The 22,114-nt window shown below is 31.4% G+C and overlaps 2 protein-coding genes across 3 annotated transcripts; one reads left to right on the top strand and one right to left on the bottom strand.

Moving 5' to 3' along the window:
• On the top strand, positions 1,103–6,283 carry LOC105164183 (phospholipase A(1) LCAT3). Its single transcript, XM_011082785.2, has 11 exons — positions 1,103–1,449; positions 1,554–1,645; positions 2,713–2,840; positions 2,974–3,109; positions 3,627–3,678; positions 4,166–4,266; positions 4,363–4,542; positions 5,130–5,287; positions 5,393–5,447; positions 5,714–5,767; positions 6,037–6,283. Exons 1-11 carry the CDS (start codon positions 1,227–1,229, stop codon positions 6,202–6,204), a joined length of 1,347 nt encoding a protein of 448 aa, XP_011081087.1. The 5' UTR covers positions 1,103–1,226; the 3' UTR covers positions 6,205–6,283.
• LOC105164182 (probable sodium/metabolite cotransporter BASS5, chloroplastic) lies at positions 7,679–11,701 on the bottom strand. 2 transcript variants are annotated; one of them, XM_020694165.1, is made up of 9 exons: positions 11,451–11,701; positions 11,316–11,342; positions 10,986–11,092; positions 9,688–9,806; positions 9,146–9,339; positions 8,823–9,075; positions 8,478–8,731; positions 8,303–8,385; positions 7,679–8,202 (listed from the first exon to the last, which is right to left on the bottom strand). In XM_020694165.1, the coding sequence occupies exons 1-9, from the start codon at positions 11,575–11,577 to the stop codon at positions 8,128–8,130; spliced, it is 1,239 nt and encodes a 412-aa protein (XP_020549824.1). In that variant the 5' UTR covers positions 11,578–11,701; the 3' UTR covers positions 7,679–8,127. The 2 variants fall into 2 exon arrangements, with proteins under 2 accessions (XP_020549824.1, XP_011081086.1); XM_011082784.2 differs by having other exon boundaries at positions 10,986–11,077.

Below are 22,114 nucleotides of genomic sequence, written 5' to 3'. Positions count from 1 at the left end.
TTTCCCTTTCCTTCTTAAACAAGTATTTCACTTGACTTTTCAAATTGCAGCCGTGCCCAAACTTCTCGGAAGAAATTATAATTTTAGTCCGAAAGTATAAAATAGTTTGCAATATTAACTTCATATTTTTTGAATTAATCAATATTAGTTTCATACGTAAGAAAAACATAGCAAAGCCAGTTATACCGTACAAAAATTTACAACGTATGAAATTAATTTTACAACGTTTTTCGAAAGTGTAGGACTAACTTTACAATATTTTTTTTAAAACTTGGGACTAATATTACTACGATGGGACTAATTTTACAATATTTTTTTAAAATATAAAATTAATTTTAAAAGTTCCTAAAAATAATAGATATTACAATTATTCTATATTTTGAAATCAAAATTACAATTTTCTCAATTCTGGGATTGCAGCCCTTCTTCTAAAACTTTCTTTTTCTGACAGCACCTTCTAAAACTTTCTAAGACATCAAAATAAATAGTACTAGGATGATAATAATATATGCAAAATAAAGGGAAGGGGACAACTTGCCCTTTAATTATGCAGTTCTTGATATTATATATTATTAGTATTATAAATACTTTAAATCCCCGATACCTTAAAACTTAAATAATAATATTGTCAATTTTAAAAAATATTCACGTATCTCTTTTTTTTTATTATTATTTCATACAAGAAATAAAAGATGAAGTAGAATACAACTATAACACGCAATTTAATATTAGACTTATTAAACAAATAATAATTTTTTTATGTCTTTTTGCTACCAAACAAATGGATATATAGTGTGTTAACATTTTGAAAATTAAGTTCTAATATCTATACAATAAGATCAAGTTAGGAAAAATTGTTTTTTTAAAAAAAAAAATGATGGCAAATAGATTGGCCTCGTTTGTTTAATTTCATGCCTACGAATAAGATAAATATTTTAATTAAAAAATTTAAATGCATTCATAAAATATTTTTATTAGTTGGCCTAATCTCAAGTTATTTAATCAAAATTTAGATATAATTGTTATATTTTTAATGAAATATAATTTTATTTTCAAGAATTGGATAAGTGCCCGGTATGCAATTTTGTAGCAAAATCCAATTCCCTTGTATAAAGTAATCTTCCACCTCCAAACACGAACTCCAACTACCCTCAACTGTACACTCACAACTCAACGTAACCTGAGTACCCTACCCAGTCAGGTCATTTTCGCGGTTCCTCGTACTGATGCTCCGAGACTACTGCTGCTGCTGTTGCTATGGAGCTCCGAGCTTCGACTCAGCGGACATTGCCGACCGCGACCCGGTTCTGCTTGTGTCGGGTATCGGCGGTTCAATCCTCCATTCCAAGAGGAAGAAATTCGGGTTCCAGACACGGGTGTGGGTCCGGATTTTGTTGGCTGATTTGGAGTTCAAGAAGAAGATCTGGTCTATTTACAATCCTGAAACAGGTTCTTGTTTCTGGGTTTTTCTTTTAAATGTCTTATGTTTATTGGGCTCTGTTTATCTGTGATTTTGTTGTTGTTGTTGTCGTCATTTTCTGTAATTTTTGCAGGGTATACGGAGTCATTGGATGATAGTACTGAGATAGTTGTGCCTCAAGATGATTATGGGCTTTACGCCATTGATATTTTGGACCCTTCGATAGTAAGCTTTTGTTTTTCAGTTTATTGTGTGGCTATTTGGCTTTTCTACATTTCTAGATGCTTCATGTCTGCGCGATCATAAGTTTGCTGCCACCTTTTTCGTCTTTTGATGAATTATGTGTTATTTTTCTCCTTATAAGTGATGGCTAAAGATATGATGCTTAGTTAAAGATTGAATTTGTTCTTTTTGTTTGAACTGGCTGGCAAGGAAATGGATGGTCAGACCAGAGGAAGCATAATAGTATTGAAAGAAGAAGAGAACATGTTCTAGACCTCCAAATTTGTGTAAATTTCTTGCATGGTTTTGTAGAAATGGCAATTGATGGTGCACTAGTTTGTACCAGGATAATGGGGTTAATAGTATTTTATGATCATCGTGTTGATCGATATTAATCTCATTTCTTGGGACGAACAAATTCTGCAACTTCTTTCGGGTCTGTTTTGCGATACTTGGTTGGATTCATTTTGTTTGTGTGCCCTCTAATGTCTAACTAGTGACTAGGCTACTTGATTGGCTTTAGCTGCCTTTGCCTACGGCTGCTTGGACTTTAATTTGATAAAAGAAAGGGATGTTAATTCATTTCTTTCCTCGAAATGTGGACATTGTTTCAGTGCAAGATATCCGAGGTCAGTCTTAATAATATATTGTAGGAGTGAAATCTTTAACGATAAAGGTTCTCATGGAACTGTCTTCTTAGAATGTGCTGCCAATAGCAAGGAATTCCATAGTTCCTGATTGATGGAGAAGATGCAATTTCTAGTTTAGCAGTTGTCTTCTGTGGTACCAAGTACCTTGGAAGTGACTGCTCTGTGAAATTCTTCAGTTCTCTGCCAAACAATTTACTCATGTAAAATTGTAAAACTTAACTAGTTCTCTTTGTGGTTGCAGAGATGTTCATTCATTTTTGTTTTGGAATCTGACTGAATGTTGCCGGAAAAAAAAAACAAAAATTGATTGTACTTTCTGCAGTTACTAGTTCCAAGTTGTGATGCATTCTGGTAGCATCCAAGTCTTTAACCCCCATTCTTACAGAGCAATCTCTTATATTATCTTTCTTGACATTCCAGTTTGTAAAGTGTCTACATTTGAGCGACGTGTACCATTTTCATGATATGATTGACATGCTTGTTGGATGTGGGTATAAGAAAGGAACAACATTGTTCGGATATGGTTACGATTTTCGGCAAAGCAATAGGTAGTCAGGTTACCTGGTTTATTTCCTACTGTGATATGTTTTATTTTTCAGTCAGTGCTTGTAAAATTAATCTTGCTGCCTTTTCTTTAATCAAATCTATTAGGAGTTCTACTTATTTATTTTATGGTTGCAGAATTGGTCAGTTGATGGATGGCCTAAAAGAAAGACTTGAGACTGCATATAAAGCTTCAGGAGGAAGGAAAGTTAACATAATTTCACACTCAATGGGTGGATTGCTAGTGTCATGTTTTATATCTCTATATGGTGATGTATGTTTAACTCCTTTCCTGAATTTATGCTGCCTTATATTTCACTCTGATCTTTCATCAGTTAAACAAAACTCTCCATGGTATCCCCTTGAATAAGAATCATTATGAGAGCCTGACAGAAAAATGTAGTGGTTTTGTTTTTTCATCTTCCGTTTGATAGATTATATGATATTCTCCAGATAATTTGTTTTACTCATCAAGTGCAAAATCGATTGTCCCCGGTGACAAACTTAATAAAAGCTTGACTCTATAGCCTACTCACTGTTCACGAATGAATATGCTTATTTCCTACCTGCCCATGGAAAACATGAAAAGGATAATCCTAAATGTTGCCCGTTTGACTTAGTCTCATGAAACAAACAGTTTTATTTGGTCATGCAACTTCAATTACATTTGTTATATGTACATGTTTCATTTTATTTCCATGTAATTATTTTTATGATTTTCATAGACAAATTGATACTTCTATTAATGGCTTATGTGGAGGCATAATGGTGAATTAACCTTCAAAATGCAGATCTTTGCCAAGTATGTAAATAAGTGGATCACCATTGCCACTCCCTTCCAAGGTACTTTTTGCATCTTGTTTTGTATGAGTTTGGCACACACTGATTTGAAAAGGTATGATTTTCTAAACATGCTATGTTTCTGTGATAGATTGCAAAGCCACCAGATTGGGGTCTTTCATGTATCGTCTTCATTAACACATCATAAATGTACACGCACAATACCCTAATACTACTACAACATTCTAACTGATAATGAGAAGCATATTTCTTCAAGCATCGCATATCAGTTGCATTATCTACAGGTGGATTAAGGTGGCTCTCTTTCATAACAGGTTCTGGGCTGGAGTTTTGAGTGTTAAACAACACATGTAGTTCTACTATATTTCTAATTCTATTTCATGACCAAAAATGTGAAAATTTCTCATGTTGCTTAACTGGATACTTTCATCAGACTGATCCTCTAGCTTCGGAATTCTGTTAGGCTTCCTCTTTACTTCTGCTGGTTAAACACCAAACTTACATGGAGATGCTAATTTACTTTGAACAGGTGCCCCAGGATGCATCAACGACTCTATACTTACTGGAATGCAGTTTGTTGAGGGTTTTGAAAGCTACTTTTTTGTATCAAGATGGTCAATGCATCAATTGGTAATCTTACTTGTGAAAGAAAGTTTTGTTTCTCGATATAGTTCTAGTTCCTTCTTTCTCTTGTCATTCAACTTGACCTTATTGTTATGTTCTTAGCTGGTTGAGTGCCCATCTGTTTACGAAATGTTGCCAAACCCGAATTTCAATTGGAAGAAGCAACCAGAGATTCAAGTGTGGCGAAAGCACTCTAAGGAAGAAGAAGTTTCCGTTGTCTTCGAATCATATGGCCGTTATGAATGTGTGACTCTTTTTGAAGAAGCATTAAAAAACAATGAGGTACTTATTTTTTTATTCTTATTATCAGCTAGTTGAGCAACATAGCTTGAAATTGATGAGAAATCAAGTGCTTCCGCTCTGGCTCTATCATTAATTATTTGCTTTCCAGTTATTAAGTTTAATGCTCATATTAAGCTTATTTTATCTTCTTGTGTTTTTCCTAGTAAGTATCCTTTTTCTTGACATGTGCATAGATTCCTTTATGTTTATAATAACTCCGCGGAAAATGAAACTAAAGTTCGGATCCATCAAGTCACGCATTTTTGGATGAGTCTGCTTGAGTACTGCAGCTTGTGGCTATTGTATGCCGAGACATCCACCCTCTTAGGCATCTCATCGATGGGGTTTTTATGGTCTTTCAATTATTTCTTCTATTTATCTATTTCCTCTGTGATTATATTTCTTCAATTATATTTATTCTTTCTTAATTGCGGGGTAACTAGTAATGTATATTTCCTTTACATAACTGGGAGCTACTCTTATTCTGGATCGTTTTAGCTATATCTCTGGGGTGGTTAAACAATTGGTTCAATTGTTGATCTTTCAGGTTTATGTTATTAACATTTTCATTTCTTTTCATTTTGTAGCTAAATTATGATGGAAAAACAGTGGCTCTCCCTTTCAACTTCTCCATTCTTAAATGGGCTGCTGGTACCCGGGAAGTTCTCGATAAAACTCAGATTCCCGAGGGGGTTTCTTTCTACAACATATACGGAACATCTTTCAACACACCTTTTGATGTTTGGTAGGTAACTCAATATCACGTCTCTCACTTGGAAATTTTTCCTAGCTGTTGGCAATGATAGCTTCGTTGACCTAGACATATTTACATTGTCTCTCCCACTTGCAGCTATGGTTCAGAATCTTCTCCAATCGACGAGCTATCTGAGATATGTCATACAACAGTAAGCGACCTGTGTTTTTCTCATATTATCTGGTAGCTCGAGTAAAGAGTCCAATATATGTACATACACACATATATGTATCTTTTCTGCCGTTAGCAGATGCATTGTTATTAAGTTTCATTTTCAGAGTCCATCTATGTAACAACAGTGGTTCACATAATACTCATTTCTTATTACCAATTGAAATTCTGTCGTATGTTCAGCTTCATAACGACATATATGTCCTGTAAAAGTACTTATGCTCTGCGTGTCTTTTATTTGTTCAGCCAGAATACTCCTACGTAGATGGTGATGGAACTGTCCCCTCTGAATCAGCAAAGGTATGATGCCTTCTGCCCTGATCACTACTTGTACAATTTTGACGACGCATTTTATCGGGACCATCACATAGTACCTCATATCTAAAATTCGCTGCAGTCATGTTTTACGATACAAATTCTCATCTAAACATCTTCAGAGAAACCTTCAGAATATGAGTATAATCAGCGTGCAAACACATTGTTGCTCGGTCATAACGACATTGTGTAGACGAGCGTAGTGCCTACGTACCAAATTCTCTGTGAAATTCATATTCATCTACGCTCTGCAGGCGGATAATTTTGATGCAGTGGAAAGAGTAGGAGTTAGTGGAAGTCACCGGGGACTATTAAAGGATGAGAAAGTATTTCAGCTTATCAAGAACTGGTTAGGAGTTTCTGAAAAGACAAAAACAAAGGTGCGCCGTTCCAAGACTTCTAAAGTTATGGATGCATGTTAGCAAGTAAGAATTCTGCTGTATCAAAACTCTTTGTACTATCCCAGATATTCTATATGGATATATGATAACTTGCAAGCCACTCTCTCTCTCTCTCTCTCTTTATTTGTCTTGATAAAATAATATGGAAACATGCAATTTCGGTCCAATTTTTTGGGGTGTTGTTACTTTTGGTCCAAAATAGCGATTAAGGAAGTAATTCTAAAAAGTGTTATTTTAGTCCAATTACTCTTAATTTGGGTAGAATTCACCTTAAACATTTGGGAATTTTCACTATTTTGGATTAAAATAATTTAATCTTTCTAACATGCCAATAGTGACATGTTAAAATAAAACATACCATTGTTGCCATCTCACCATGCTTCATATTACCCATTTTATTCCTACCCCACCCCCAAATCTCACCGCCTCTTGTCGCCTACCCCGCCACTGACCCCTGTAGAGGGGGGGGACGGCAGTCCAGAAACAGAGGGTGACCGGCCTTGATTTGGACAAAGCAATCCAAAAATAGAGAGCAACATCGCCCAGTCCAATAGAGAGGGCGACTTTCTTAATTGAATTTTTAAAAAAGTTTTAAGAAAAAAAATCAAAAGAAAGTGAAGAGTTTACTTCTGAAAGTAAGAAATTTAATATAAGTTTTTTCAATAAAAATAAATAAACGAAAGTATTAAATTTTATTTTAAATATGTATAATTGGACTTTAATATTAAATATTTTTTACTGTAAATAATATAATTTATTAAAATATATTCAAAAACTAAACAATAATTCAAACTACAGATAATTACACTCTTTGAAATTTGAAATTATCATACATAGATCTCAAATGGTTTGAAAAATTACGTCTAGTACCCTTGAGGTTTGCTCCCATCTAACAAATAGGCTCATTCGTTAGTCAAAATTTACTGAATTTATTGATTTTGACAAAAAAAATAAAAATTTATATTTACCTTCGATTGACTTATTGCAGGTCAAATAAATTTTTTCTTACTAAATCACTCTTATAAAGATGAAAATATACCTCCTCACATGCATTAATGTGTTAAGATGTATAAAGATAATTTAATCATAAAAAAAAATATTTGACCTCCAACAATAATAAGTCAATCGAAAATAAATATGAAGTTTTATCTAACTTTTTCTTTTTAATATCAATAAATTCAATTAATTTTGACAAGCAGAATTAAGTACAAAAATATACATGAGAATATTCAAAGAATCGAAAAATTCAAAATTTATGTATTTTATTTTTTTGTTTATATCAACATTTTCGATTCAAATCCTAATAGAGATGAGTCATGTGTAAATTGAGAATTTTTAGGAGTGCAAGTGTAACTCTAATTTTTTTACTGAAAAGAAAATATAATTTAACATTTTCAGAGGGTGCTAAATATTGAGAACCCCTATTTAGTATTACCTGTTTTCTTGGGTTTATTATTTTACTGGACAAATTATCGATAAAACTTGAAACGCTTCATGACCGCAAACGCATGGCTCATCGGGTTTTTGCTATGAAATCCAGCTCTTGCCCAATTCACAATCCAAAATACAATAAAAAACATGGCTCCTGATCCCTAGCAGATGATACATGGCAGGAAACATGCCTCTCAATATATAGACTACGAAAACTGAATCTTACACGGTCGGTAGCTTTTTGATAGGCAGTAATTGCTTTTGCGTACCCGGCAGCAGGATATTATTACTAACTTTCTAGCATGGAAGAATGAACTGAACTTTTCATTTCTAGCACTTACAGAGCCATCGTACAGTAGAATAACATATTGACTGAGTAGTGTTCCATGCCTCACATCGTTCCACCAAGAAGTGCTCTGATTGTATTTCCTCTCCCTTGTCCAGAACAACGGGTTGAAGTTACACTCATAAACGTGTAAATTCCGGATCGTTTACGCCAATAGTTTCTTCATATCATTGGACAGCAGTTTCTTTTCTTCGAGCCCATAGCATTACGAGAGAGAATCCCATCAATGACATTATTACGGTCTGCAAAGTGACGGTAAAAATCATCACTCCATAAGAAAGCAGATCATGTTACATTGGTCCCATTTTTTGGGGTTTTCACAAAGTTCATAAATCGACTTACAGAAATAGCAGGAGGAATGCTGACGAGTGGATCTTGAAAAAACCTATTTGCAAGTGCGAGGGCCAGTAGACTGCTTTGCATGCCTGCAAGTGAGGGTGGGGTGTGGGGATCAGTTCAACTCCACCAACATTGTTATCCTGAATTGTGTTGAGAACATCATTGAGGTATTAATTACCTGTCTCATAGGATAGTGTTCTTTGCAGAGCTTTGGCATCAGGCAAATCATGGAAGACCAGACCAGTGAGAGTGAATCCAGCAATGAATGCTGACAAATGAAATGCAATCACCAGCAGCAGCACCGATATCCCAGAAGGTGACATTACCGCCTCTACGTTAATAGCAAGTGGAGCTCCAACACAAAGAGCAGTCACGAAAACTGAAAGCAGAGGCAGAAGCGGCCGAATTGCGTTACAAATTTTAGGAAAGAATCTGCAGGTGCAAGCGGATGAAGGTAAGAGATGATGTGGTATGCTAAACGAAAAAAGGGACAGAAAAGATAGCATATATAAATGCTAAATACCTATTTAAAAGTAACCCAGTTGCAATAGGAGTGACCACAATTTGTAGGATGTTGGAAACCATTCCTTTCACATCAACCGGCAGCTTTTTGCCAATAAGCAATAAGGACAAGAAGGGGGTGACGAAGACCGCAGTAGCAGTGGAAAGAGATGTCATGACAATGCTAAGAGGGGCCATTTGTGGATCAGTTAGAAAAGTGGCATAATTCGAGAGTTGTGCCCCGCTAACACAAGAGGTTAACATGATCCCAGCAGCTGAAACAAACAATATCAGAAGTTAGGTCTTATAATAAATTTTCATGAAATGATTTACAAGAAATCTCACCTAAGGAGGTTGGGAGACCAAATATAGTCATAGAAACTGTGCCGAAAAGATACCCAAGAAGGGGCTTTACAACAAACTGCCCAATATACCCAGCAAAAATGGCTGCTGGTCTACGGAATGCTTCAAGAAAATCTTTCTCGCTTGAATTAACTCCAACTGCAAACATCAGAAAGCCTAATGCTGGAGCATAATACCTGAATGTTGAACGATGATTTAAAGCATTATTATGTCACATTTATTCAAAAAAATTTACTTTTTCCTTGCACACTATTATCTCAACCAACTTTGACTCGCTTGGATCCTGCAAAGCATAAGATATATGTACTAACAATCAACCACTTCCTGGATCACCCTATGTACCATTTAGCATTAAATTGTGATCATCTGCAATTATTGTATTTCCTAAATTAAGCCATATATTGTTAGGCTTAAGGCAATAGTCATCTTCTGTTAGTGAACAATTTTATCATTTAAAGAAATCCAACAGAATGAGTCCATGATATCATACGAACAACTTTATGATTCAAAGTGTGGTACCGGACCTGTTAGTGAACCATGTAAATGAAGGTGGGTATACAAGAGCCAAAACTGTACTTGCTAGAACCACTTGAGGTAGAAAAGAGTTTGCACCCTTCAAGACGGTCATCAAGGAAGTGCCCTCCTGAAGCAGAAACAAATTAACCAATGGGTGACCATAAGCAAGTAAACTGTTATAAAGGACACATAAGGAAGGCTACATTCTAGCAAGAAGAGATATAAATATGAAAATAGTTCTTATTATCTCCATTTTGTTTCACATTTGGGAATCTAGGATTAAGTATCATTAAATAATAATTTAGCAGAGGTATATCTTAATGGATTTCATGCTTGTTTTTACTCTCTCAGGTAGATCAGATCCCCAATGATTATTTACTGATTCAAACAAATTGTCCGACGAAAATTTATGCACTCTTTTCCCAAGAGAAGTGCGAACTAATTATCTAGGACTTAAAGAGGCTGAATTTATCTTAGTGCTGCAGGCCCTGATAAACCCATCAGGAATGTCACTTGTAGCGCCTTACCAGTGATTCACTATCATATAAATTTCACCTTTATGTTTTTAAGCCTGCAAGAGGAACTACAACTATTTCAATCAAAAAGCAGAGATTCGGATTCTAAACCTGGAGCGGTTGTGGGTGAATTCTGGTGTAACACCTACTTTGAAACTCTTCCCTTCTACTCAGGCATTCAAAGTCTCTAGACTTTAACAGTTAATCTAACTACTACAAGTATTTCAGTCCTCAAAAGCTCCAATATGCTTTTCATTCACATGATTCAATAGCAAGTAGCCAAAGACTAAGCAGTGTTCTTTAATGCATCTCACAGAAGTAAAATTCAAATTTCCCTTTTCTTCGTTCTTTCATATGCCTAAGCACCACCTATCCCACCATCCTAAACCATTCACAAAACTACAAAGTCGCACCCTTCAGCCACAAAACTGAACCTGCAAACTCCCTAGCCTTATCTCCATCCTTGTTCCTACTAGACCAAAACCTTAAGCATCCAGGAGTCATTCCACTGTTAAAACTATGCTATACATCCATTTTAGCAGGAAAATAAAAATAAGAAATGAACTATTAATCCAATATGTATGAACAGCCTAATTACTTAGTTAATCTTGATGCAAGGTTGTGAGTAAGCAAATACTGATTAAGTTCAAACCTTGAATTACATTGTTATATCATACTCAACGGACCATGATTAAAGCTGTAAACAGAAACCAAAAGAACCACAATGAAACCACATGAACTAGACAACAAAATGCTGTTAAAGCTGTAGAAAGTATAGACATCACAAATACCTTAGGGGGTTCGGATGCGTGATTAGGATGCCATTCCGGCGATAAATTATCAGGCCCACACTTGCTGATTAATAATAATCTAGAAATCCCACCTACATTTAACTCCACTAATTTCAGAAACAAAGTATAGAACAACACCTACTCTGCAGCCTACACTTACCTGCACTAAGTATATTTAAATCCTAATACACAGTTTTGTTCCGCATAAATAACATCATAGTATCAAATCAAAAATCAGCTAATCCGGCCAACATCTAACTCCATCCACTGCCACAGAGTTCTTTCTGCAATATAGAACAAGCCACTACTACAAAAAAGAAATTAACTCACCGAAGCCTGAGTTCCTCAGACGCAATCCTGCATTATAGAACTCGAATTTAATCAAAAAAAAGATGAACTTTTTCACTTTTCCTCCTTTTGGGGTTTTAAAGTAAGTGATTAGAAAAGGAAAAAAAAAAAAAGGACCTGAAAAATGGGAGCAATTTCTCCGGAAGTAAAAAGCGGGAACTCCGGTGGGTTTGACAGGGAGATACTCCCGCCGGTGGCCGTGGAAGTGGTGACGGTGGTGCAGAAGCTTGCCGTGGGAACTCATTATTTTATTTACTCAGTCCTTGTTTCTCGAAAGTCCACTCCCCGAACTGAGGTAAGCACTTTTGATGGGCTATCCTCCGATTTGCTCGTATGAATATTCGGCTTTGCAAATATATATATTTCATACTACAGTAGCGGTGAACTTTTCTATTATATTAGTACTTGTAGCATGCGATCCCCGTAAAGGAGAATTATAGTATAAGTTAGAAAAAATAATTAAATAATATAAATATAATATAAGATGAGACAAAGAAAGAAGTTTGTTTAAAGAAATAAATATAAGATAAAGTACGAGACAAAAAAAATAAATTATAATTATCGATTTATTAAAATTATCAAAGTTTGCAAGTAAAAAGAAATATGGAGAAGTCGAGAAAAATAAAAAAAAAATAATTATGAAATTAGCTACAAATAATTAAAATTACTATGAATGGTCAATTCTTTTACTTGAAGAAATGAATTAAAGAGTAAATTAGGTATTCAAAGTTTGTACGATAAAAAAATTTTCTTTTACAATACAGATAGATTGATAGATATGGGCAGGTAATTAATTATTCAAAAGAATTTTACCAAAAAATTATAAAAACTGTAGTATATGAATAAAAATTAATTGGGCCGTTCAGCTACAACTACGGCGAGTGAATGTCTGCGTCTTCCACTAATGTACTCCCCAATTCACTTTAAGCATGCATTAAATAATTTTTGTTGTACTCTTTAATTTATTCCATTTCCCAAATAAAAGTTGGGCATAATAGTAATTTCATTTAATTTTAGTAACCACACAATTGTAACTTATTTAATTTTTTTGATCCACTGCTTTCATATTTTTTTGCCCTCGCAAACTTATACTTTTTTTCACTTAACATTCTCATTTCTCTTTTAACATTCTCCTCACAAATAAATAAATACAGAATAGAATTGAATGAATGATCTGCGATGCTATTTTCTTGCCAAATATATTACATATGATTTTTAGTATTCTACTCGTATGCAGGGTTTGATTAATAATATCGATACATAGAAACAAATCGAACCTTTGTATTATTCCCTTGGTGCAAATTAGAACATTAACACTTATCGTACAAAACCAGTGGAACCAATGTAAAAAGAATAATATTAAGCTCGGCGATTTAATAAACAGATTGCAAAAATAACGTTAAGGAAGTATCATCAGTAATTCTGCAAGAGAACCTGGAGAAAATACTGGATTCCAATCAAAAAGAAAAAAAATAACATAAGGATTCCAATCAACTGCTTAAGAAAAGAGTTCTTAAGTTTAAAGAACTCGTTATTTGGAACAACCTTTTCAGTAAATTCTAGGAAGCCATAATGCGCAACAGATCATCAATTCTTCAAAAAAAAAAAAAAAAACACTCGTAAACTAAAAAATTAACAATTGTTCAACTGGAAAAAACAATGTGACCTTTAAGTTCAGAGATGGAGAGTGAGAAATGAAGAGTGCTTAGTAACTGCTTAAAATATTTTCAGTCCAATCAAGTACCGGCACCATTTCTCCCCACATCATTTATATAAAATCATGCATGTATGACTTCCCAAATATTATAAATCGCAATAATTAGAACAGGAATGATTCCAAGAGAAACTAATGAAAAGGGAAAATACAATTAATGCAATCGCCGAGAAACCAACAAAAGTGAAATTAACACCCATAGTAATCCGATATTGAAATTAAAATAAGATATGTATGTCACAAGAAATTGATAAAATCAACTTATAATAGCTTTTCGCTTCTGTTAACTAGCATTATAAATCAATGATCATTCATGTACGTTCTCGGCTTCGTCTACTGCTTTTAGTGCTTATTGTTTGTATATGAAGCAATATTGAAAGGAGAGAAGAAGAAAAATTTGCGAGAAGAAAGAAGTTTGTGAACAAAAGAAAGAGATAAAAGAAACGTTAAGAAGAGATATAAGAGAGAAATATGGAGTGGTGTGTAGCACTCTCTAACGGCACTACGGCTATATCTCTCCCTAAATATCATATTTAAAGTAACCATGTTTATTTACACTTAAGTATGCACGTAATTCAGAGACAATATGCACACGTAATGCCAACGTCACAACAGACACAATCAACCCATAAGATTATATATATGTGCACATACCATACACCACAAAGTAAACCATCATAAATAGTTCCCACATCGTCCACACTTTTAGTTCCCCTTTATATATCTAAAATGTGATTTGTATTTTAACTGACGAATGAGGAAAAAAATGCATACTGGTCCGATCTAATTGAATACAATATTTGGACCTAACTCTCGATAGGTAGACACATCAAGAACTACTCCTGAAAAATATAAGCAGAGGGTTGAGCCTGCAGCTCATAAGCAAATAGCTGCACTATCTATAGATGTATATTAAGTATAGTCCAAACAAGACAATGTGAGCAACATATATAAAATATAATCAATTCAACTCTTTATTACATAACAGAGTCAACTGATAACAAAACATTCAATTAAACTCCTCTTTTCCTAGTCTGCTTACTTGAAGGTGGATATAGTGCTTTTTACCACCAACTTAATCTCATAATTTATTACATAATAATTAAATGAATATTCTTGACACGCTTCATAGCCTCTCATTCGCATCATAGCTCTTTCAATTCGCATTATAGATCTTTTCATATCGTATTATAGCTCTTTTTCATTTTATTTTGCCCCACTAGTTATTCAACAACATCAAGGGATACTCATATCACAATTACATTCAATTTTCACTACTCCATCATTTTCATATATCGGCATTCTTATAAGCAGCTAGTAACATAAAATTATATATCATCGTATTTTTATTTACAAGCACCAATAACACTTCACTCAACAAATGTAACATTTCTATGTTCTTTCTCATCAATTATTCAAATTAAATCATCCACCACCCATACAATTTCATATAAATCAATTCCAGCATAAATAACAAACTTAATAAAAATAGTATCACAAAAATATAAAATATATATAAATAACACTAATTATTTACTTACATCCACCTTACAAAATTTTAATTATCAAATAGATAATTATTCAATCATCTCACTTTATCTCGAGGTCTTGTCATATTTCTTAGCATGTGTGTTTAAGGTGTGAGTGTGTGTAATTTGTAATTGGTGTGTTGTAATGTTTTACAATATATCTATCTCACACTTTACGTATACATGTATATATATATATATATATATATATATTATTTTTATTTTTATTTAATTTAATTTTTTTTAAAATACTCATTACATTTTATTTAATTTCTTAATTAATATAATTTATCCTCAATTATTATAATGAGCTCCAATTTACTCCATTCAAATTTTAATATATTCTAATTTCAACCTATAATTTATTTATTAATTAACTAAATTTCGTAGATATTTACCAATTAATTCCATAATTATATATTACAATATTTGGGGCGTCACATAGTGGTTGAGGGATATGGAGCAGTGCTTGAGAGGAGAAAGAATAGAATTTATAAAATAATTTAAAAAATATTAAAATTACTATTGTGGATAATTTTTTCGAAAAATATAGAAATTAGAGGGTAAGTTGAAACAGTTAAAAATTGGTACGATTAAAGTATATATTTGCTTTTATAATAGCATAGATAACATGAATTTATTGATGAAATAATGAATTTATTTAAAAGTTTAAACTAATGTAGATGAAATTTGAACCCAAAATTTTTTATTTAACTTGATTCTGATATTACATTAAATTAGCACATCATCTCAAACTGCCAATCATTTAATATAATAGTAAATCACATTTTATTTTTCGAACTATACTCATTTTTATACTTTATCATTTAAATTTTTTGCTGTGTCAGTGAATTTTTTTATCTAAAAAACATATGATATTTGCGGGCAATGCATGGACAAAATATCACTTGTCTAGTGTATGTGATATTTTTTCCAACAAAAAACTCAAATGAAAAATGGTAAAAGAAAAACCTAAATCTACAATATAATACATAATCATTTATACTACATATAATTTAACAACTTGATTATTACTATCATATGAATGTCTTAAATTTTTAAGGATAATTATATTTCTCTTTATTGAGGTCTGATGCAATTATACATAAATTTTGTGTGGTTTGAAAAATTACATTTAATATCCGTTAAATTTGATTCCATCTAACAAATAAGTTTCTCAATTAATCAAAATTTATTTAATTTGTTGATATTAACAAAAAAAAATTAGATAATATTTACCCTCAGTTCACTTATTACTGATTTATAACAGGTCAAATAAATGTTTTAATAATAAATTACCCTATACATCTTCCAATGAATGTAAGGATGTATATCTTCACCGTTATAAGGGCAATTTAGTCAAAAAAAAAATTGTGTGACCTGCAATAAGTCAGTAACAAATTAATTGGGTAAATATAATTTTCATCAGTTTTTTTATTAATATTAAAAATTCAGTGAATTTTGACTACCTATTTGTTAGACGGATGCAAACCTCAAAGGTACTAGATGTAATTTTATAAATTACAGGAGGTCTACGTATAGTTACACGAAACTTTAGGGAAGGGGTATTTATCCCTTTTTTATATTTAAAGAAATTATACGACACTCCTTGAGATTATATTTAACTACACAAACACCCGATGCTCTTTATAAAATTATAAATATACTCCTTGAAATTGTAGTTGGAATTATAATCGTATCCATATTCAACGAAATTTTTTTTACAAATATCCCCTAAATTAATTACATTAATACCCCTCAAAAAATATACTTATAATTTTTGCAAAGATAAAAAGTGTGTTTATAGACCTAACATCCAAAGTATTTTAGTTTCATTAATAAAACAAGATCGTACAATACAACAGTGCTCACCTGGTGGTTTCTCCCTCGACAGGCCAAAGGCTACGCCATAATCTACATAACGCACATGAACTAATAGAACGAGATAAATTAATACTGATAATCCTCTGTCTAATATCTTTCACAATAATGGTGGCTATGATGTTCGGTGGTCGCTCCGTATGCTCAAAGCGTCTTATACCATAGTATTTACCCTTTTCATTTTTATGATAGCCATAGCGGCTAACGTGGTTACTATAATTTATCAACGACTTACTAATAAATTTTAATTAAGTCAAAAAGTTTGAGATAATTTTTCTTTTTTAAAAATATATATATCGATATTTTTAAATCAATCAACATACTATCATTACAACATTCAATATACAATACGTCAATATTTTGATATGAACAATAAATTCAGAGACCAAAGTAAATAAAGAAACAACATATTACTATTAGAATAGACTAAATATTTACATATTTTTAAAACTTAAACTTATAACTTTTTAATTTTAAGATTACAAACTCATCATTCGGACATGAAGTTATTGGAACAAGGTCGACATATCAAGACTTTCGGAATCATGACTTTAAATTAATTGTACTGATTACCTAATTGATTGTCAATAATTAGTATTTGTAAATTATTGACTAATCGATGAAAAAAATTATGATACTTATAAATTATTGATTAATGATTAATAATTTATCATTAACTAATATTTAAAAAATGCATTAATATATTTGACCATTTAATAAAAATAAAAAGACCACCGACTTACAGCGCATTCTGTTGATGGTATAATACTGGCTTGTATAAAAAAACAGAACATAAAATTAGAAGGGAAAAAACATTGACAATGCCGGTATGCATATTTTACTGGTTGCAGACGAGAAATTTCGACAGCTTATGAGTCTTAATATCTCATCTTTTTTTTTTCAAGATAAAATTATAAAAGTGATCAACTCCATATGGATAATATCTCCTATTATGAAGTATGAATCACGTTGCATGCATCTGTTATAAAAAAAAAAAGACAATAATAATAGCAGCAAAGGGCACTACATATTTATGTAAAAATTTAGGGTTCGTTTGGTTCAAATAAGAAAAAGATAAAGTGTAAGGGGGAGGAGAAGTGAAAAGCAACAGAGAGAAAAAGAATAATAGTTTTCTTTCAAATTGTTTAGTAATTGAAAGGGGAGTATAAATCTCAAAACTTCCCCCTTTGTTTGGTACCAGAAAAATAGATTGAGAACAAAAGAGTAATTTTTATATATCTATTGATTATTCATTTCTCTTTATTTTGTATTAGAAAATAAACAAGTTAATATTACTAAAATAATTCTAATATATTAAAAAAATTAAAAATCTTATTAGTGAAAATATTCATCAAATAAGAAAGAAATTATTTTATTCATCAATTGTACATTTATTCTAAACTATTGAGTTTAAATAAAATGAAAATTACTACCAATTATCATTGACATAATAGTTTTCCCGCGTTTTTGTTATCTTTTCTCAAAAGTTATGTACCGGTATTATAAACAGAAAGAAAAAAAGAATTAGAAGAAAATTATATATATGAGTAATAGACTAAATAAAAAAAAAAATTTTGATCATATACTTTCATTTGTCCGCTCAATTTTGGGCGAGAACAAAATTAGACTCTCAAAATGTATCATATACATCCAATTTTACTTCCCCTCTAACTATTCTTTCTAACTAAATATCAATTTTTTTTTTTTTACTTCCACTTTTCTTTCACATTTCGTCCCAATCAAATAAATTATTTCTGATCCTATAATTATAAAATTATATTCTATGGAACCCCTCAAAAGAAAACAAGACAGAAAATGTCAAAGAAGAATGATAAGATTAATTAAAATAAATAAATAAATAAAATAATTGAAGGAGGATAAATATTATTATGTGCAGCTTCCTTTTGTCAGTCTCATTTTTTTATTTAGTTGAGAGTTGTTTGATCTTTGTCTGTTTCTACTCTAAATTATTCTTCCACAAGATTCTCTTCTCTTCCTTTTGCCCTTTTCTCTATCAATCAATTAAAACCCGACCCATTTCTCTTAGCCCATTTCATCCCGGGTGATTTCCATATTTCAAATGAGTGGTTGCAATAGCTTTTGCAAAACATTCTTAATCAAATCAAAATTAAATTAATACATAATAAGTATAATATAGTTATTATATAATTAGTAATAATTTTTTTAAATTATACAATAATTATAGACAAGTATATTAAAATCATTATATAATTAGTTCAAGTTTGACCAAACTCAGTGTACTTCTGACTTATTCTTTAAGTGTAATAATTTGATAAATTGTTTGCATGATTAGGGTTCAGATAGCTGGATAAGACGATCTTTGATTATAGTCAACAACGATGTCAACCCCATCACACAAGAAAATAAAGCCAATTAGAAAACGAATGTGAAGTCCGAACAAGTCTTTGTTTGTTGAAAAATAATTTCACTGGGGGTCTGATTTTATTTTCAAAAGTTAATTTTTTTTAGTTTGGCACAATTTTATATTTTGAAATTAGTTAGTTTGTTTGTTTAATCCAATCCCATTAAAAATATTCATTTTTAATAGAAATTTACAGTTCAATCTACTGAAAAACACACTTAGTAAATCACCCTTCTATATGTCATCGTCGCTTAATAAAAAAAGAACACGACATGACACATATCATTCTCATGTTGATTTTTTAACAAATAAAATTAATATTATATTATATATTCAAAATATAATATTTACAAAATACCTGCATAACAAATCAAATCTAAACACATCCTCATTTCTCACACCAATAAACCTAAATTTCAATATACAATCCAAATAATAGCTGCATGTATGTATGTGTCTTTGTTAATGAAGCAAATTGACAATACGGCTCTTCAAAACTGTATTCAAATTCCTGACGTATAAAATACGTACATGTCAGACAGCGTACAGAGTCGGATTGGATTTCTCTATCGGGTCAATTTTATTTTTTAAGGCAGATCTAGTTCGTGCAATTTTATCATGTGTCCAGTCTATTTTAGAAAAGTTCAAAATATATAATTAAACTTGAAAATTCAATTCTGTGCTCTACAAGAAAAGAGTAAGTAAAAATAATACTAGAAACACTCTGGTCATAACCCTTCGATACTTATTATAAATATGAAAATATGGATCATAAAAAGAAAAATTCAAATTCAAATTCAACCCACCTACTCGAGTCTTGTATGGATATGCAGGAAGGGGTGCTCCTAGGTGTGTGTAAGGGTTGTGTTTGTTCGCGAGAACTGATTTTTCGTCAAGTTAGTTTGGGGGTGTGGACTTGCGCAAATTTGGGTAACGGCTACGAGGGATAAATTGAAAGGAAACTGAACCAGATCAGGGATGGCTGTAAACTCATAAGCTATCGAGATTAAGTTTGATCGGATTTGAACCAATTATATGACAAGTGTAATACACATACCGCATGATTGGCGTACAAACTCAGAAAAAGTGACCAATAAATGGTAAGTATATTACACTCTATGATTGATTTAGTTTAGACAAACTTAATTTAGGTAAAGAAAATTCGTCGTAAGAATAGTTAAGCTGGCAAAAGTTGTTTAGAGGGTATGTAAGGCTAGTATTTATACTATTCTCGAGTTATACAAACATATGTTAATTATTGATATAAAAATAATTATATAGTTATTGTGAGTCTACACACACCCGAGTTTGATTCAAATTGGGATTGGATTGACATAATTCAAAAAAGATTAACGTGGATTTCTGGTCGTTTTTACTTTGTAGGGACAATTTTGTCATTTTAAGGTGCCATGACTAAGCTCCTGCATCAGATTTTAGTATTAAAAAAAAATAAAAATGAAGAGTATACTAATTTAGGTTGGAAATGAAAGGTATGTTATTCATGCAATGTATAATTTCTTACTGATATTAAATTATAAAAGGTAAATATTCTTACCACTTGCCCATCTTCTTGTTCCAATCTAGATAGAATTAAAATATGCAACAACCATAACAACAAATATAATTTTTTGTTATGATTATTAGTAAAAAATTATAATAAATAATAATTAATTATAATTGCACAATAATATTAAAATATTTTTTTGATATGCACACTAATATTAAATTAGTTATTATTTTTGTATATAATGTCAAAATATTAATCATAATTAAAATTATAATAAATATTTTGATAATAATTGAACTATGGCAAAAATATTAATTAACAGTGGTTAGCAACGTGACAATATTATTTGTTGAAAATACAATAAATTTGAAAAAAATTTCCATTTTAAATAATTTTTTTATTTTTGTCAATAGAAAAATGAGTAACTAAATTGAGACCGGAGGTAAAATGTCAATAATTTTTTTTGAAACGATAATTACATAATTACATCAATATTTGAATATATTGAATAGTATATCACATCAGAAGAAATTTAACATTTAATCATAACTAATTGTCATGATTAAAAATAAATAATTATAGTACATAGTCATTCATCGGGGTCATACAACGATTATTGATCCTGATTTTTGCGCATGTGGCTAAAACACTTGACATAAGTAAAAGTCATGACAAAAACATTTGTTATGGCTTTTGCATCGATTTTTTTTAACTATGATTAATATAATTAGTTACCGTGATTTAGTCCATGATATATAAAATTATAGTCAATGATAAATTTTCTTTTATTATCGGTTTATCAATATAAAAATATAACCAAAAATAAAAAAAATAAATTACGATAAATTTATATAGAGTGAGACAAATACTTATACATCTAATAAAATTTATATTTATAACTTTAAATTTATTAAAAAAATAAAATTTTAACTATCAAACTAAGACATCATCGTTAAAAAGTGAGAAATTGTTGATAGGACTAAACTTCAAAATAAATGGCTGTAAGTTGAGCAATTTTAACATTTATAAATAGTTATGGTAGGCGTCAGGCACAGCCAATAAGAAGCCTCACGGAATTCCGAGCGTGGCGGTGAAGGGACGACGTATGCCCCCACCGTTTTCACCACGTGTCCCACTCAGCCCAGCTCCCCCACAGTGCTACAGCAAATAATTCGTTGTCGACGTGACGTCCGAATGCACTTTGATATTGCCACTCCCGGAATTCGTCGTTCCATCTTCAGGGGTAAATTTGTCATCAAAATTTATGATTATTTGCTAAATCAAACTATATGAGAGTAATTTATTGTAACAAGTATTTTGTCGCGTTTGACATGAATTTATTAATTGAATGAAAAAATTATAATTTTAGCTTTATAGGATAAATAATTCAATATATTTAGTTTCACAGGATAAATTAGAAAAAATACATTTAATTTTTAATAGTCTTAAATTGAAAAAATTCGTCATATTTAATTACCTACTTTATGGGATTTATGAAACTAAATACGTCGAGTTTTTTTAGTTTTCTGTAACCATTTTGAAAATAGAATTAATGTGTCGAGTTTTTAATTTTAGGGTCATTTTAAAAATCTCATAAAAAATGACTTAAAGTGATGAACCTATTATTATATCCGACAAAAGTGTAATTTTGCCTAATTGAATCGATGTAATCTCAATTTAGTTGACATCAATGTAAATTATAGAAAATTTATTGATTATATATATTTTTTTTGTTTTTTTTTTTTGAAGTTTGAAGAAAAAAAAAGA

Source organism: Sesamum indicum, linkage group LG6, assembly GCF_000512975.1.
Source record: "Sesamum indicum cultivar Zhongzhi No. 13 linkage group LG6, S_indicum_v1.0, whole genome shotgun sequence".
In the NCBI taxonomy this organism is placed as follows: domain Eukaryota; kingdom Viridiplantae; phylum Streptophyta; class Magnoliopsida; order Lamiales; family Pedaliaceae; genus Sesamum; species Sesamum indicum.
The sequence above is the reverse complement of the archived record's forward strand: the minus strand, read 5'-3'. Positions and strand labels throughout refer to the sequence as shown.

Bases quoted from the DNA above. Each gene is read 5' to 3' on its own strand.
- LOC105164183 (XM_011082785.2), top strand. From the start codon at position 1,227: ATGCTCCGAGACTACTGCTGCTGCTGTTGCTATGGAGCTCCGAGCTTC. The intron at 1,450-1,553 runs GTTCTTGTTTCT...TAATTTTTGCAG, and splicing joins TATTTACAATCCTGAAACAG to GGTATACGGAGTCATTGGAT. The intron at 1,646-2,712 runs GTAAGCTTTTGT...TTGACATTCCAG, and splicing joins ATATTTTGGACCCTTCGATA to TTTGTAAAGTGTCTACATTT.
- LOC105164182 (XM_020694165.1), bottom strand. From the start codon at position 11,577: ATGAGTTCCCACGGCAAGCTTCTGCACCACCGTCACCACTTCCACGGC. The intron at 8,386-8,477 runs GTAATTAATACC...CCTCACTTGCAG, and splicing joins AACACTATCCTATGAGACAG to GCATGCAAAGCAGTCTACTG. The intron at 8,203-8,302 runs GTAAGTCGATTT...GTCACTTTGCAG, and splicing joins GCATTCCTCCTGCTATTTCT to ACCGTAATAATGTCATTGAT.